Source organism: Harmonia axyridis, chromosome 2, assembly GCF_914767665.1.
Source record: "Harmonia axyridis chromosome 2, icHarAxyr1.1, whole genome shotgun sequence".
NCBI lineage: Eukaryota > Metazoa > Arthropoda > Insecta > Coleoptera > Coccinellidae > Harmonia > Harmonia axyridis.
In genome coordinates this window covers 3393493-3412306 of record NC_059502.1, presented here as the reverse complement: position 1 = coordinate 3412306, position 18814 = coordinate 3393493, and the positions used below count along the sequence as shown (strand labels likewise).

At 34.5% G+C, this 18814-nt stretch overlaps 1 protein-coding gene across 1 annotated transcript; it reads right to left on the bottom strand.

Annotated features, from left to right (window-relative positions):
• Nucleotides 1-482: 482 nt before the first annotated feature.
• LOC123672653 (choline transporter-like protein 1) lies at nt 483-17809 on the bottom strand. Its single transcript, XM_045606851.1, has 14 exons — nt 17652-17809; nt 16678-16746; nt 15919-16041; nt 14511-14650; nt 13500-13583; nt 10039-10081; nt 9701-9764; nt 8122-8230; nt 7856-8066; nt 7421-7650; nt 6813-7042; nt 5882-6048; nt 5691-5780; nt 483-719 (listed from the first exon to the last, which is right to left on the bottom strand). The coding sequence occupies exons 2-14, from the start codon at nt 16714-16716 to the stop codon at nt 591-593; spliced, it is 1659 nt and encodes a 552-aa protein (XP_045462807.1). The 5' UTR covers nt 16717-16746; nt 17652-17809; the 3' UTR covers nt 483-590.
• Nucleotides 17810-18814: the final 1005 nt, after the last annotated feature.

The following is an 18814-nucleotide window of genomic DNA, read 5'->3' as shown; positions in this document are numbered from 1 at the left end:
CAATGGATATGCTCTCTCGCAAAATCCAAACGCGCCCTTCGATGGTCTGGGGTAAGAGCTGGGCCTCTAGCCGCGACACGAGGCCTTAAATCATATTCTCTGAGGCGATTTCTTATTGTTTGAGTGCTAATTTGCACCCCATGAGTTTGCTCAAGCTGATTTTGAAGGAGGAGAGCGGTTGAAAATCGTTGTCTCAACGAAGAAACTCTCAAGTAACAACTATTGATCACTAGAATTGATCGAGAACAAATGATTTCAGAATGGAGCCAATACATTCAAAATCTGATAATCTCATCTTTTTTTATTCCTGCTGGGAAAAAACATCTGTATTGAAGGAAAACGTTGAAAGTGGATAACATATGCATGCATAATTCTGATAAAAATAATTATCATTGAGAACACCTTCAGTTGTAGAATAAATTTGAGATTTCCATAATGTGCATTGGTTTTTTTGCGCAGTGTATATTCTCATTGAAACCAAATTTTATAAGTTAAAAGATTTTATTCACAGAAAAACACTGTACTAATATTATAAACATTCAATAAATTGATATAAAAAAAATAAAAACGTTTTTTCCTGTCTAGTTATTCTATTTGAAAACAGTTTTACTATTTTCAATCAATTGACGTAGCCCTTTAGTCATGCAGTATGGCCTGGCCATACCATCATTGATGAGCGAATCTTCGCAGAAGCACATGAACATTGAATCTATGGTAGCCTGAAAAATTAAGGTTAAATTTAATATCGAATTAGTATAGAAACCGGAAATAGTCTAATTTAGGAATGGGTTTCTATAACCTATAATAGTATACTATATTAAACTCGTAAGCGCTCCTCCCACCGAAAATCGAACGATTTTGGACCGATTTTGCGGTCGAGTGTTCTCGGCTCTGGGAGAGATACGAGAAAAACTAAAAGTACGGGAAGAAAGAGAAAATGTCGAATTAACTCCCGCGGATATTCCCGTTTCCCGATTTTTCGGAATTACCTGGGAATGAACGGATAAAGTTTGGAAAATTTCCCGACGAATTTCCAGATTCACGTCGACGTGAACGACCAATAGGAAAATACTACGATGTCCTTGGGTAGCAACGGGCCTAGCAACGTCCGCGGCAATTGACGTTTCTAGAATATTTCTAATTGTCGATCGAACCAGAAATAATGATCAATTCAGTTAATTATATCGATTCAATTACAGAAATTCCATATTTGACTAAAATATCGATACTAAATATGCCCCGATGGATGCTTTTCGAATTTTAGAAGCTGCAATAAGTCAATACTTGGACAGAAGACGACAAATGTCAAAATTTATTCATGCCGTGATTTCTTTCCATAATTAGATCATTGCATTGATTATATTAACGATGCGACGGTCAATATTATCATTCATCCCATTTTAGGACATTCTACAATTAATCATATTTTGAAATTAAATGGGAAATGAAATGATGCCTTTCATACTATTGTTATAAATAGGAAACGTCAGATGATATTCGACTAGAACCATTGAAATTTGGACGAATTCAGAGGAAAGATGCAAGAAAAGATGATTAATATACGATTTCTATCCTTTTTTCCATGTATATTTGATGATATTTTCAAATGCAATCGTTTTGTGTCAATGGGAAACTTGATAAGCCAGAAGTCTCTACAGGAGTCATTTGAGGAGTTTTTAACGAGATATTCAAGGAAATAATATACTACAACTGTATGTACCGCCCTTTTATGATGGTATTTTTGCGTTTTGTTGAGGTTTTCATGGAAATTCGTCAAATTTTGAAGCATTCATTTTCATGTGAATTGTCAAGGACATACGTAAATATATCATTTCGGACAGATATTAGCATCCAACCTGAAGTGAGCCGGTAGGTAGAGATATTTTAATTAGATATCCTTTATATTTAACGATTTTTTAAACGAAAATCATGAAAATTCATCAACTTATAGAATCTCTGTCACCATTTATTTTGACAATTTTCCTATAAGAAGCACAAATGCACCAAATTATTCAAAGTCATTGTAGCCGGATCGTTAGGGATGCGTTCGTTCAAACTGAGGTCTCTATGGGTTGCGAGTTCAAGTCTTGCAGCAGGTCATAATTTTTTTTTCTTATTTTTTCGCCAGTTATTAATTTTTATATTATTTGGCGGTGAATGCTTCGGAATATTTATATGGATCAATTTTTTTTGGTCTATTGTGTGAATGATTTCGTAGTATACACATATAATTATGTTTTTCCGATTTTCGAAGTACATATAAGAATAACGATTATACATTGTTTTTTTCAAGTTGCCTATTGGAGGTTTTTCGATAAATTGACCAATTTGAAATTTTAAAATGAAAGGGATTCCTACATTTCCATATTATACAGGGTGTACATTTTTCGAGCGCCAATTATGCTTTTCTGTAAAATAGAAAACTTATGAAATCTGAAAATTGAAATTTCAAGTTAGATTTCACATAATTTGCGAAATTATACGTGCGATGAATAAAGTTTATACAGAGTGTACAATTTCCGAGTACCAATTTCCGAGATGTCTCTGGAGAACTGAAAACTTTTCTTATAGTTGACATGTTAGCTCTAGGTTATCATTTCATTGCATAATTCTTGAAGGTATACAGGTGGGGATTGACGGTTATATACAGGTTGTACAATTTTCAAGCGCCAATTATACATTTCTAGAAAATCGAGACCTTATAAAATCTGAAAATTGGAATAAGAGCTTTAGATTTGTTTTCTCTTGCATAATTTGCGAAGATATACGTGCGATGAATATTTTTTATACAGAAAGCACAATTTCTGAGTTCCAATTGGACGACTCTGGATAACTGAAACCTGTTGAAATCTGATAGTTGAGATCTTAGATCCAGGTTATTTTTTTTTTGCATAATTGTTGAAGGTATACAGTAAGCGACTGACGATCATATACAGGGTGTATTATTTTCGAGTACCAATTAGATTTTTATGCAGAAATGTGAAATATTGAACCATCGGAATATAAGCTTCAGGTTTTTTTTTCATAGTTTGTGAGGAAATATATTATAATTGATTCAAAATTATACTGGGTGTACAATTTAGTGGCAATTAGCCATTTCTGAATTATGAAATCTGAAAATTGAGATTATAGCTTTTGCTTATTTTTCCAATGCATAATTCATTAACTCATCAGACATGTTGATTGTCATTTTAAGTTTCTTCTATGTGTTTCAACAAAAACTTCATATACAGGATGTTTCATGTAAATATACAGTTTATAAAGGGTCGAGTTGATTGTCACTCGATAGGAATTATTCGATATTATTCCAATCCTCAAATTACATACAAGATGCGGGTTACTCACGCGTATATTCATGAATCCTTAGTATCTCGCTTTATCTCAGTGCGATATCGATTTTACAGGAGATATGGGAGTATTTATGAATGAATTAAAAAGTAGATCTATGGGCTATATTGATCAACCTAAAAGGTAGATCTATGGGCTGTATTGATCCACCTACAAGGTAGATCAATGGGCAACATTGATCTACCTACAAGGTAGATCTGTGGGTAACATTGATCTACCTACAAGGTAGATCTGTGGGCAACATTGATCAACCTACAAGGTAGATCTATGGGCAACATTGATCAACCTACAAGGTAGATCTATGGGCAATGTGGATCTATGGGCTTTATTGATCCACAGGATATATTGATCTACCTACAAGGTAGATCTACGGCGCGTACTAGTTATTACTAATATTAGATTGTATATAAGGGCAGATTGCATAAAGAGTGCTTTTTAGTTCATTGGGCAGCCTGATCTTAGTTAGTAATCATGGCTCTATACCGATCACCATTGACTGTAACGTTCTGGCCATCATCGTTTTTGAAGAAGTAAGGAAAAATGATTCCATCAGCCCATAAAGCGCACCAAACAGTCAGTTTTTCTGGATGTAACGGTGTTCGACATACACTTGAGGATTAGCTCCACTCCAAATGCGGCAGTTTTGTTTGTTGACGTAGCCATTCAACCAGAAGTGCGCTTCATCGCTAAACAAAATAAAATGGATGTAGTGCGCGATACGTATTCCAAGAACCATTATTTTCGAAATAAAATTGCACTATTTGCAAGCGTTGTTCAAGCGTGAGTCTATTCATGATGAATTGCTAAACCAAACTGAGAATAAATCACTTGACAGCTGTTAAATCGGTCTCCATCTTGAACAGTAATGCCAACTTAAAGTTATATACCTCGAGGAAAAACACCCGTTACAAGCCTCTTGTTTGAAGCATTTTTTGAGTTGAATAGCATTGGCGAGGCATTCCATCACCAGATGATCTGGAGTTTCTTCCTCCACGCAGAATCTGTACTCTACGTTTTCTGCTAGACTCATTTTCATGAGGTGCTTCTTAAGGCAGCCAGAAATCCAGTGAGAGCATATTCTAATTAAGATCCAGATACTTCTTAGATCATACAGAATCAAAGTTTCGAAGAAGCTTTTTGGAATGGTCCAACCCAGGAAGATTCCGCCAGAGTGTTTATCTTTCGGTTTTTTCTTTCTCCTGAAACTCTTTCTTGTAGGTACATTAACCTATACCACAGAAAGGTTCTGGGACAATGAAAGGAGTTTGGGCCCCTATTCTTGCAAAACGCTCTATTAGTGATGACGTCACACACCACCATTTGAGTTTTCCTGTCAGTGTTCGGAATCCAAACCAACAAATTGTCATTCAAATTAGTACGGTGTCGTTGAAGGAATTGGCTTATTTTGATAAATAAGATTATTTAAGGAACGATTTTACTATTAATTGATAGACTGAAGGCACGAGATTAATGCCAGTAAGTTCGAACTTGAAGTTCAACTAATAAACACGGCTTTTCACAAAATCTGGGGAATGATACAGGATTCAAACTTACTGGTATCAACCTCGTTCCTTCTCTCTATCAATTAATACTGAAATCGTTCCTCAAATACTCTTATTTATGAAAATAAGCCAATTCCTTCAACGACACCGTACTAATTTGAATGACAATTTATTTGTTTGGATTCCGAACACTGACAGGTGAACCAAAAATGGCGGTTTGTGACGTCACACTAATAGAGCGTATTGTGTTGGCCTCTTCATTTCCTTTAATTCCCAAGTGATTGAGAACCCAGACTAAAAAGACCTTGTTATTCTTGCCTATTTCGTAGAGTTTTTTAGGCACTCCAACACATTTTAGAAGCGATGATATGTGAGCTTGATGCTTCGATTGCAGCCTGAGTGTCAGAATATATCGCTTTATCACATTTCTGATAATTTCTCATAGTATATCCAAAGTCACTTGAACTAGTCCATAAAAACGCTTGGCCATAGAGGTCCCTTTGTAGTGGATATTTCGATCTGCTAAATACAGTTTATTTGAAAGTATTGTGAGGCAATAAATTCACTGCCTCCAAATGAATTTCTGGATTTCTGGAAACTTGGACAACCCATGAATAATCAAAATATTCAGCTTCCTCCAAGTGACTTTGGAAATACTATACTAGGTTCATTGTGGGCTCCCTTTACCAATTTTATTTTCTACTTAGCATCGTGGTATGGTTTTCTCGATGCTTTTTTTTATTATCAATTAAATCCTTCAAATCAATTGTGCAGGACAACATATGTTGGTTCCATAAGCAAATACTAGGAAAGAGATGTTTGACGGTAACCACTACTTACCTCGAATATGCCAAAGAATGTTATAACCATAAAAATGTTGAAAACCAAACAAATTGTGACAATGATATCAACGTTCTCATTCCCTGATGCCTGAAATCAGAATAATTCATTATAATAATATATCTAATTATAACTATTCTCGGATTCGAAATATTTTTTAATCCAGCAAATGTAATAAAATAAAAAGTCACCTGAGCGATTAAATTGCTTAGGAAACCATTGATAACAATAATTAAAATCTGAGCCATAATTAGGACGTAGTCACCAAGGGAGTTGATGGCGATGACATTCTCAACGTTGGAGACCAGCAAACTCACTGCTCGTCCTCCAGATTTAAAGAACGGCTGACCATGCATCGCTGAAAAAAAACAATGTAGTGACTCTGCATCTCGAGAGGTGGCGTTACTGGCTTCACATCACACTTTAGCGCGGCACCGATGGGTTCATAAGATTCACCGTATTTGGGCAGGGTCACCCCTCCATGATGGAGTGGGAGGGTGTCTTTGGCAAAGATCGCTGGATTGCCTAACTGAAGATTCTATCTACGATCTACAGGGTGTCCCAAATTCGATGCACACTGAGAGCATCTCGAGAACTATAAGACTTAGAGTATAATTTTCAAGGACGAATATTGATTCGTTCCCATGTTTTCTGAAAAATGATCTTTCAAATATTTCACTAGATCTTGGTTCTGATATTTCAAAAATTTTCGAACTTTTGTTCGTGTGATTTTTATGTTTAATATGATACTCAAAACAGATCATAGAAATCAATTAGCGTTTAAGAGATATAGAGGAGAGTTGGTGTTTTTTAAATGGGACACCTTATATTTTTCAAGGTAGTTTTTTAGCCGCAGATTTGTTTGAAAGAATTCCATCACCGTTTTTTCAAAAATGCCATCTCTGATGGAACACTATATATAAAATTTTTTCATTAATAGATATCAGAAAGCAGACCATAGATATCTTGATTCGTTCCAGAGTTACAGGGCATTTCTAAAAATGCTTGTTTCAAGTATTTCGCCATATCTTGGTTTCTGTTCGAGATATTCAAAAAATTCTAAACCTTTTTTTCCTCCAGAACCTACTGCCGTGAACATGTGAAAAAAAAATTTGTACCTACCTGTTTGAATGTAAGCATTTTTGGAGAATAGTCTCAAGAATGCAATAATTTCGTTGCAGCAGCATTCAACAATCCAACGAGTCCTGTTATTTGAAGACAATGCTCTCAAAATCGCCTTGATGAATGTAACAATTGCTATTATCAAGGATCCAAGAAAAACTGTGCCCAAATGATATTTGACGAAAACCATGAAAGAAGTCCTCAATGGGCGGTCCAAGTAATTCTTGTCCCTTGAAAAAAAATTATAAAACCAGTTTGTATAATGGGTTTCCTAAATAGTAGGTACAAATGATGAGAGATTCCTTCAACAATTTAAAGAAAAGAAGTCCCATAAACATGTTACATGTGCCCGCAAATGCTTTGTTTTTGATATACAAGGTGTTTCTTGTAGTCCTACTTTTTTGTGGTTATTATACCAGTTTATTGAATCTTTATTAATCTTCGCTACGTATTGTGTAAATACCAAAACTTATAATTGACTCATTCATCACAGTTTACTAACTGCATTTTCAGAGAACTGTTTGAAATTTTTTTCTTGAAATCGACATCAGATACGACAAAACTATTTTGTAGAAAATTTTTAGAGATGTGAAATTTTTCAAAATTACCTAGTGAAAAACCAAGAGGAAACTGCTCCAGAAATGATCATATATTGTGCTCCACACATAAAGTATGCAATCCAGAGGAATATGAAAATATTCAAGATAAACGTGAAAATCATTGCTCCATCAAAATCATACTCCAGGTGGTTACCAAAATCTTGTAATGTTCTGGCCGTGAATATGTAAAAGCATAGAACAATATAAAGGATCACATTCAGAGTCACAGGGAAGAAAGTCTGAAAAACATAAATTTTTTTTCCTGGTATTTATGAATTCAAAGAACTTAAATATGATATCGTTAATAGCATACCTTCCTTTAAAAATTAAATGAACATCCTTTGATTTCTCTTAAAATACGAGTATACTCATTTTTTATATCAAAATGAAATCTCTTATTGGAAAATTCTTTATAAAATATGAAGAAAGTTTGATTGTACTCACCAGAAAGGGTAAAAAAACCATACCAGGAATCTCAAAAATCGCTTTTGCTGATTCTTTGAACAATTGAATGATCAGTTTCACCCTTTTGATGAAAAATAGTAAAAGACCCATCATTACAACAGTGCAAATGCTTAAAACAATGGCCAACCTCAACATTGATATTGCACCATCAGAATTTTTTTTTTTGGCACTGTAGTTCAGATACACATACCTACAAAGACTCAGTTATGGAAAAAGAGTATACTTTATTATTCAATAAATCTTACCAAGACCAAAACGCTCCAATTGCAGTAAAACCGATATAACTAATGAGAAGAAACCAAACAGTAAAATCAACAGCATACTTGAAAAGAAGGAGCATAACCAAACATAATGCTGAAAAGGAATTAAATCAGATTCAATTCATTAATAATTACAAAGCAAATAATAACAAAAACTATCGAAAAAAGTATTGAGTAAGTTTAAAAGAATAATCGATAAAAAAATTGTAAAGGATCATGCCTATTTAACCAATCGGAGACAATTGATTTCTGAGGTAGCTAATTCTTAACGTGCGTAATTCCTTGATTCAAATATAACGCGGTGTGTGAGGTACAGGGTAATAAGCTTAGGTATTTGTGAACATAACCATCGACTAATATTTATTAGTCGATTTGTGTCTGCATCATAAAATTATTCTCGATTAAACATGTCAGCTTACGAGCCAAATTCTCGTCATTTGCAGGAGGTTTTAATTTTCTGCTTTAATATGAAGAAATCTGCGGCTGAGGCTCATCGAATGCTCTCAAATACCTATGGTGAGGCCGCTGTTACTAAAAGAACGTGCCGAGAGTGGTTTCAGCGCTTCAAGAACGGTAATTTTGACGTCGAAGACCAGCATGGCGGTGGAAGAGAGAAGGTTTTCGAAGATGCAGAATTGGAAGCATTACTTGATCAAGACTCGTGTCAAATGCAACAAGAATTGACAGGATCATTGGAAGTGACGCAACAAGCTCTTTCAAAACGCCTGAAAGTCATGGGAATGATTCAGAAACAAGGAAATTGGGTGCCGTGAGACTTGAAGCCGAGAGATGTTGAACGGAGTTTGTTTGCTTGTGAACAGCTGACTGGAGACGAAAAATGGGTTCATTACGATAATCCCAAGTGCATAAAATCATGGGGATATCCCGGTCATGCTTCCACGTCGATGACCGAAACAAATATTCACGGTTACAAAGTCATGCTCAGTATTTGACCAGCTCGGCTTGTGTATTATGAGTTGTTGAAAACAACTTATACAATCACAGGCGATTGTTATCGAACGCAATTAATGTGTTTGAGTCGAGCATTGAAAGACAAACGGCCGCTATACAATGAGAGACAGTGATTTTTCAGCATGACAATGCTTGACCCCATGTTGCGAAAGTGGTCAAGACATACTTGGAAACCGTTGAAATGGGAGTCCTACTCCACCCGCCGTATTATCCAGACGCTATCACGTGTTTCGATCAATGGCACACGACCTGGCTGACCAGCACTTCCGGTCTTATGAAAAAGTATAAAATTGGATCGATTCGTTGATCGCTTCAAAAGATTACCAGTTTTTTCAACGCTGTATTCCTACGATGCCCGAAAGATGTTAGAAAATAGTGACCAGCGACGGACAATACTTTGAATGATAAATGTATAACCATTTTTTTACAATAAAGCCTCGAATTCTGGAAAAAACGGCGAAAGCAATGTTGTACGCCTATGCAAATATATCGAAATGTTTTTATTTTTTTTTTAATTTAAACGTATTATCATTAAGAACAGATGCTGAAAGTAATACATATAATAATAATTAATTATTATCCTAACACTCACCACTGCATGTCACTAATGATATTATTATGGTCCATGTTCCTTCTTCTATATTGTTCAAAAGTTTCTGAAAAATAAAGATAATGTTGTGTATAGCTTTTTTTGCTTGCAATTTTTATTAATTATTTATAGAGTCAGCATTTCCATATCCGACTTTAAGGACCAATGTTGGGTTTGCGTCTCAAAGTTACCTTGGATTCTAAGATAATGGATTCTTGAGGACTCAAGGGTTCTAACTTAAATGTGACTCAGGAGCGAACGACCAGAGAGAAAAGTGCCACAGTAGTTGGCAAAGTATTATTTTGTACTGACACAACAAAAATGGAATGATTAGATCTTACCTTGAAATTTTTAGAAGTATCGGAATCCTCACATGAATAATATCTGAAATTATTGAAAATTAGAAATATAATAATCAATATATTACTATAGGCTTCAGATTTTGCCATATACAGGGTGAGTCTTTGACTTGTACATATATTTTAACCCAAGATTCCTGAGGTCAAAAGAAACACTTTTTTCCTTTACCATTTTTTCCGATTCGGCCCGGTTAAAAAGATACAGGCTGTTGAAAATCGTTAAAAAAATGTGATTTTCGGCTATATCTCGGAAATGGTTGTATCGAAGGAAATGATTTTTGAAATATAGCTTTTTTTTGATGTGATACATCTTCTCCGAACACCAGATTCCATACACATTCTTCTGTTTCTTTGTTATGAACATAACATACCATAAAAATACCAGAAATTCGAAGAAACCAACTCTTAATAGTAATTTGAACGTTCATTGAAGAATATTTGGCTAATTTGAAAAATAAAAGTATTCTTCATATTTTCTCGTACAAAGCGCCGTTTTCGAATAACTTGATCTTAAAAAAAAAAATTATCTGTGAAATTCAAAAAATTGGGTACTTTGGCTGAATGCAACTCTGTTCTATTGTGGAAAAAAAAACCACAGAAATGAATATTTACTATGAAGTCATGTCTCAGATTTAAGAATTGAAGTACTAGCCAACTTAGTTTGAAAATGAAGTTATTTGAATAAGCTCACCTCAACTCCTCGATTTGATTAAAAATCACTGAGCTTTGGCACAGCTCTGATAATAAGAAGATACTTCACTAAAATCAACATTCTTTTTGAAAAGTCTAGATTATTCATAAAACCCATGTTTAAAAAAGTTTTCACAAAATAGTCCCATTATAATGACAACAATCAATATCCCACTAAAGACTGCTGCTATCGAACAATACTGTATTCTTCTTCGGCTCATTCAAACTCACATCGAAACATACCACTAGGGCTAGGTACATACTAGACAAATTTTCATGTGATTGAGATTGAATACTTTTATTCTTTTGCTATTCCATAAATTCATCCTAAGAGCTTATGATTGACATACTTCCAAGAGGGCCATAATTGTTTTAATGTGAAAACAAATTAGGTGAGTTGAAAGAAACCAAATATTCTATTGTGGATATTTACATTGAATACTTCTCATTTATTTTCAATGCCAAAATCAAGATAAATTAAGTAGTAAAGTTGGCTATAATGTAGGTACACATTAACAACAAATTTGATTACAAGTGGAGTCTAACATTTTCCATTGATTACAGAGCCAGAATATTTTCCATATTTTCATACTGATGGTTTCAAAAATATTGATGCATTTCAATATTTTTATGAGATAGATGGAACAAATCAAATGCTTCATTTCATAACAAATATCTTATAACAATAACAGTGTAAACTGTTAGGTTAGAACATAGATTATTCGAACCGAACTGCTGTGTTTATATTTGGCATCACTCGAAATTTGAAATTCAAACTTAAAACCACAGATTACTATAGTCTGTGTTAGATCTTTCATAGATGAATATTATTTATTTGAGATTTTAAGGTTAATTCTTGCACGAAAAATAAACAACGATATCATATAAATGAAATATAATGAATGAATGGATATGAGTATCAGAGCTAATATGGGTGGTAGCGAGCTCAATTCGTTATAATTATCGAAAATGAAATAGAAATCAAGAGAAGAATATTTAATCTTTAGCGTCAACGAAATTGGAATAACTCATTTATTTGATTATAAACACTACTTTGTTCAACAAATGGAATGTTAAACGTGAGTTTATGATGGTTTTTCTAATTTAGTAGCTTATTTCCAAGGTTCAAGAGGTATATCTTATGCTTGAGAAAACTTCAGTGTTCCGGTTTTCAGGGGTGAATTAGCTCATTTTGAAAATTTAAAATGGCTATATCTTTTTAACAGGGCCGAATCGGAAAAAATGGTAAAGGAAAAAAGTGTTTCTTTTGACCTCAAGAACCTTCGGTTAAAATATATGTACAAGTCAAAGACTCACCCTGTATAACGGGTGTTTTTTTTTCGAGGTATATAACTTTAAGTTGGCATTACTGTTCAAGATGGCGACCGATTCAACAGCTGTCAAGTGATTTATTCTCAGTTTTGTTTGGCAATTCATCATGAATAGACTAACGCCTGAACAACGCTTGCAAATAGTGCAATTTTATTTCGAAAATAATGGTTCTGTGCGGAATACGTATCGCGCACTACGACCATTTTATTTGGTTTAGCGATGAAGCGCACTTCTGGTTGAATGGCTACGTCAACAAACAAAACTGCCGCATTTGGAGTGAAGCTAATCCTCAAGTGTATGTCGAAACACCGTTACATCCAGAAAAACTGACTGCTTGGTGCGCTTTATGGGCTGGTGGGATCATTGGTCCGTACTTCTTCAAAAACGATGATGGCCAGAATGGTGATTGGTATAGAGCCATGATTACTAACTTTTTCATTCCTGAATTGAACAACAATGATGTCCAGGAGCTGTGGTTCCAACAAGACGGCGCAACATGTCACACACCTCGTGCCACAATCGATTTATTGAAAGACACGTTTGGTGACCGCCTAATTTCACGTTTTGGATCTGTGAATTGGCCTCCAAGATCTTGTGATTTAACACCGCTAGACTACTTTCTGTGGGGCTATTTAAAGTCATTGGTCTATGCCACAAACCCTTGACCATTTGAAAGACAACATTCGCCGTATTATTGCCGATATACGGCCACAAATGTTGGAAAAAGTAATCGAAAATTGGACGTCCAGATTGGACTACATCCGAGCCAGCCATGGCGGTCATATGCCAGAAATCATATTTAAAATGTAATGCCACAAGATTATCTTGCGGATAAATAAAATTCATGTCAATCGAATAATCCATCGTTGTTTTATTGCAATTTAAAGTTCTATAGCTCTAAAAAAACACCCTTCACATATACAGGGTGTAATATGAGTGGTGCAGGTCATCTAGGCCTTCCAGAAAAGTAGCTTGTTGTGTATCCTAAGACTGTTGGTTTCAGAGATACATTCATGCAAGTGGGCCTAAATTTCTGATATCCATAACTTGGAGATCAGCAGTTTCTGATCTACTCTTTGTTTAACTATCTGCAGAGTGAACTTTCACCATGAACAATCAAGTTGGTAATCGACTATTCCAGAATTTTAGGCATCTATATATATCCAGTTTACTGAGAGTTTAATTCATTTCAATTCAGAAGAATCAATCGCAATTCAAGAATCAATCCCACAGATTAATATTTGAAAATGATTGAAATTCCACCGCTCAATTTTTTGTAAATCACTGAAGAACTTGATATCTTTGGAAACGCTCTATATATACTCGGTGCGTGCAGAAATTATTGTTATTATTGAATTTAATTCAAATTGAATTAATTATTTCCAAACTTTTAAGGATCGTTAAAACGCATATGTACTTACTCATTTGTGCAGTTTTCAATACATTCTCTGGTTGATTTGTGTTCTATCCCAGAAGAAAATGTTCTGTGTCTCATACCTAAATATCTGAAAAACAATTTTTCATTAAAATTATTCAAGACGTGAATGGAGTTGCATTGTTCATTTCACGCCACACATAGTGGGTGGCCCAAATAAAACAGAACAGAAGAATGAGTTTCTTTTTTTTTAAGAAAACGCCAAAATATTACAAAACAGAAATTGTCACATATAGACGCAAAAATTCAGGTTTATTGCACTTAAACAGCTTCTAACACTGCTCAGCGTTGTTGCTTTTGATCGATTGTGAGCTTGCGCGGCACCCATTTTGAACACAGCTTTCTCATGTACAAATACAATAATATAATATGTACACATTCAGATGATATCTTCACAATGTCTGTAATCGAGATCAACTTCAATTTACTATAATTAAAAATTATTTCGTGAACTCTTTTGGACGTCCACTGCGTTCGCCGTCTTCGGTGCTCATTTCACCACGTTTAAAATTAGCATACAAATCAATCATGGTTGATTTTCCTGGTGCAGACCCTGGAAACTCTTCATCAAGCCAAGGTATTGCTTCAACTCTTTTTTTTCCTTCAAAAACAATATTTTATCAATACACGACATTCTTTTTTTTTCCATCTTTTTTCGAATAACAAAAGTAGCTACACTGACAACGCAATATCTCACAAACTAATGGTCGGACTGCTGTCAAATTTTGACACGTATCGTTTAAAGGTTGGTATAAACTAAAAATCATATGGATTCAATAGGTAGTTTGTCCGAGAGGATTCTCCCAGTTTCAACAAAAAAGCCGTTTTCATTTCCATAAATACAGCGTCGATTTAAAACATACGTGCTAGAAACCTCTGAAAACGCTCAATACAGTAGTAAGCGAAACGTAAGATAAAAAACCGACTAGATCAAAGCTAAAAAGCCTGACATTTTCCAATTCTTTAACATTATTTCCATTGAAGCGTTTTGTCTTACTTCTTATTTCTGAAATCCTTTCCTGTACAATTCCACTCACTGTAATGCTTATTTTCTTCGCCACAGAAGTTACCACAATCATCATATAACCTCAAATTATTTGGATCTGAATGCATCAACGTGTAAGCAAGGAAGGGAACCTGAAAAAAAACAATGCACATTTTACACTATACAGGTTCATTGATTATTTTGCCTTCAAAATTCAAGGATCGTATCTTTGAGCTAGGAGGATCAGTGCAGTATAACAGCCGATTTTTTTACCAAATTACATGCAAATATTTCTTATACATAGGCGTACAACATTCCTTCCGTCGTTTATTTTTCGAAATTCTAGGCTTTATTGTGAAAAACTGTGTATATATTTATGATTCAAAGTATTGTCCATCGCTGGCCACTACTTTCTACCATCTTTCGGGCAGCGTACGAATCCCGCGTTGAAAAAGAGGTCATCTTTTGATGCGATCCACGAATCGATCCAATTTTTTACTTCTTCACAAGACCGGAAGTTCTGATCAGCCAGACCGTGTGCCAATGATAGAAACAAGTGATAGTCCGAAAGAGGAACGTCTAGGCTTGTGTGGTAGGTTGTGAAATAACTTTATCATGTCTGTCGTTGCATGGCCGGAATATCCTCATGGTTTTTTCTTCTCCAGTCACAATGCGATACAGAAATCCCTTCCGTCTTTGCCTTGCCAGCAGCTGTTCACAAGCAAACAAACGTCGTTCACGGCTTCAACTCGTATGGCACCCAATTTCTTTGTTTCCGAATCATTCCCATGATTTTCAGACGTTTTGAAATGGCTTGTTGCATCACTTCCAATGATCCTGCCAGTTCTTGTTGCATTTGACACGAGTCTGGATCAAGTGATGCTTCCAATCCTGCATATTCGAAAACCTTCTCTCTTCCACCGCCATGCTGGTCTTCGACGTCAAAATTACCGTTCTTGAAGCGCTGAAAGCACTTTCGGCACGTTCTTTTACTAATAGCGGCCTCACCATAGGTATTTGAGAGCATTCGATGAGCCTCAGCCGCAGATTTCTTCATATTAAAACAGAAAATTAAAACCCTTCACAAATGACGAGAATTTGGCTCGTGAGCTGACATGTTTAATCGAGAATAACTTTATGATGCAGACACAAATCGACTAATATTTCGATGTCGTTATGTTTACAAATACCTAAGCTTATTGTACGACATCTACGATCTATTTATTTCGACTACCACTCACCGCTACAGCCATCTATTGCAAAAAAGCGGAAGCAAAGTTGTACACCAATAGTTCTTGAGAAAAGCACTGGACGGCGATATGATGGATTTTTTTATTCGATTTTTATATTCCAAAACGTAAATTTTGGAAATTCCATAGGTTCATTATTGGAATCAATAAACCAACATGTTTCTACTCACCAATATAATCAAGCCAATGATGAACACAATTGTAAATTTTTTGTCAGTTACGCGCCTGGTCTCAGGTCTGGCAGGTATAACAATGTCATCTGGATCAGAAACCAAGTTACGGAACCTGTATAACTAAAAGAAGAAGACATTTCAGAATTAAAATTTTGTAATGTCGTGAAAGTAACAAATTCCGCACAAAAATTTGAGATTCAAGAATATGTTCATATAAATGACACTTATGCCACTTTTCGGAATTATGGTTAAGCGTATGTCTTGATTTCAATAATAGAGTATTGAATATTTTGAGTCAGTATTGCTCTTTAGGAAACTGTTAATAAATTCAATAATTCTAATCTGAAAATATTTTCCTGTTTGTTCAATACATACTTTTTGGCAATCATTACAGAACTCAGAAACTCCTGATTAATGTAATCTTTTAATGAAGTATTTTAAAATAGTATTTTCGATGTTTTTGAAAAATTCATATAGTTAAGTTTTTTTTTTCTGGAAGAAGTTCTAAATTAGTCTGGGATTTTTTTCGTGAATTCTTTTGCTGTTATAAATTAATGGAAATGTATTTTAAAAATCCTTTTTTTAATTATTAAATTCATATGTTGAGTGAAATAACATATTTTTTCTTGAATTGAGCATAACGCACTCTGGGTCACCCTTTATATTTATTTTTTCGAACCAATGAAAACTGTTTCTCTGGAGATACTTTCATATCTGATCTGGTGCCGTATAATTGTTTTTTTTTTGTTAACTTACCTCTTGGACTGGGCTCTGTTCATAGGCTATTGGTTCCATCTCTGGGAAATTTGGTTCTATTCAAGACAACTGTAAGAAAAATTAAATGGAGATATTCACTTTTAACAAACTTTTTTCTTCGAGAGAATTCGCTAATAAAATGTTATGGGTAAAATCAATAAGAGTTATTTCGAGGAAGTGTTGAATAAATAATCTGTGATAAGATAGCTACATTCGATTACTGAGAAGTTCATCTAAAAATTACCACACCCTTGTAGACCACAGAACTTCTTTTCGTTCGTTCTAACGCCACGAAATTTTGGACCAAACATGATAATATGGTAATTCCTTATAGAGGGTGTTTCCAAATAAGTGCGAAAGTACTGAGGGACTCAATTTTTGTCGAAAATTAAAGGGTATATTCCACGTAAACAAAGGCTAAAAAAGTTACTAATTTATTGTTATTATGTATATATTATCAGGATGAATAAATGTTATTATTATTATTTAATATTAATTGAGGTTGCCAACATAAGTGAATCACCCTGTATATGTAAAATATTATATTTGATATGCCGAATATTTTGGTACATCTACATTAACTGGCGAAAATCAGGTCGTTTTTTCCTGTTTTGAAAAAAACAAAATACCTAACTCCTATTTTGGAAAAAAACTCTTACTGCCTGTGTTGAATATTAATTAGATGCACGTCACTGATTGGTACTGTTATTCAGCTTCATACCCAAAAATATATGGAAAAAAATAATGTGAAAAGTTAAGATTAAGTATTTGTATAAAAAAAAATTTTTGGAAATTGGTTTGAACCGGTTTAGATGCTCATACTGCGAATGCTGCAAATAAATTGAAACATCAACATGGGGAAACCCAGAGAATGCAATAACGATACCTATCGATTGTTGCCAACAACTTCTACCGTTATATCTTACTTCTTTGTTTTCGTGACAGCTATACAAAATAGTTCTTACATCACTCACCCTTAAAGCCTGAGATTCCAATAACAAACAAAGAACAGATTTGTTTTTCCACTTCCAATATTCAAATAACTAATCAGTACGCATTCGACTTAACCAATCGACTTTAAGTCAACCCGCCGGCAAATAACATGACATGATAGACTTTAGCAGAGCGAGGTGCTTGCACATTGTTGCCAAATCGAAGTTCACTCTCAACATCTTTCGATTGGTGCTTTTTGATCTGGGTTGAATTTGTGGAAATCCCAACTGTTATTTAGATAATATTTAGAAAAAAATCACTGACGTTAGGTTGAAATCTTTAGCAAGGTCATTCATTGATATTTTAATGAACTTTATTGATAAATTTGAGGAATGAATAATATTAAGATAATAATTTTTAACTGACGTGATTTAAATGTGTTGCATATCTATGTTTACCAATTTAGATGTTTTCATTTCATTAATTACTGTGGCTCAGTACAAAATTATCAGAAATATTTCAATCCTTTCTTATGAAAGATTCATCATACTGAATGTTTGTGTGACTAATCCTTTCGATACCTTATAAAGGTTGTTCGGTTAAGATTCTTGAATCATATCAAAAGTAGGAATAATCTACATTTTAAAGGATCAAATTCAGAAAGGGCGGCAAATTCAAAAAAGTTTTATTGGACTTTTCAGTCAAGGAATTATCTGATGCAGATTCTAAAAATTTTCTGCACTGCGTTTAAAGGGTTTTCAGAAATACCATCAGCTCTAGTTTTTGAGATACAGGTTAGTTGATGTTAGTCCTGATACTAACCAAAAATAAAGAAGAAGGTTTTCCAATAAGAGGTTAAATTTTGAATAGCCCTCTATCTGGGCAGCTGTCACTTTTGAAACTATCATCTTATAATATTTGACAAGTAAAAACTACGCCATCACTAAAATTGGAAGATACGCATTAGAATTGTTGATATTTGCTACAAAAATGATGAAAAGTTAATCGTGAAGCACCTTTGTCCTACCAATAGTGGAAAATTTTGAACTGTTGGGACAAGTTAGTGATGTGAAGGAACGAAACCGTGTGCGTCGCTCAAGAACAACTGAGAATATTGCTGCTATAGTCCTAAGTGTTGACGAAAACGCAGGTTTGTCGATTCCTCGTCGTTTTTGAGAGTTAGGTATTCGACAAATGACATTAC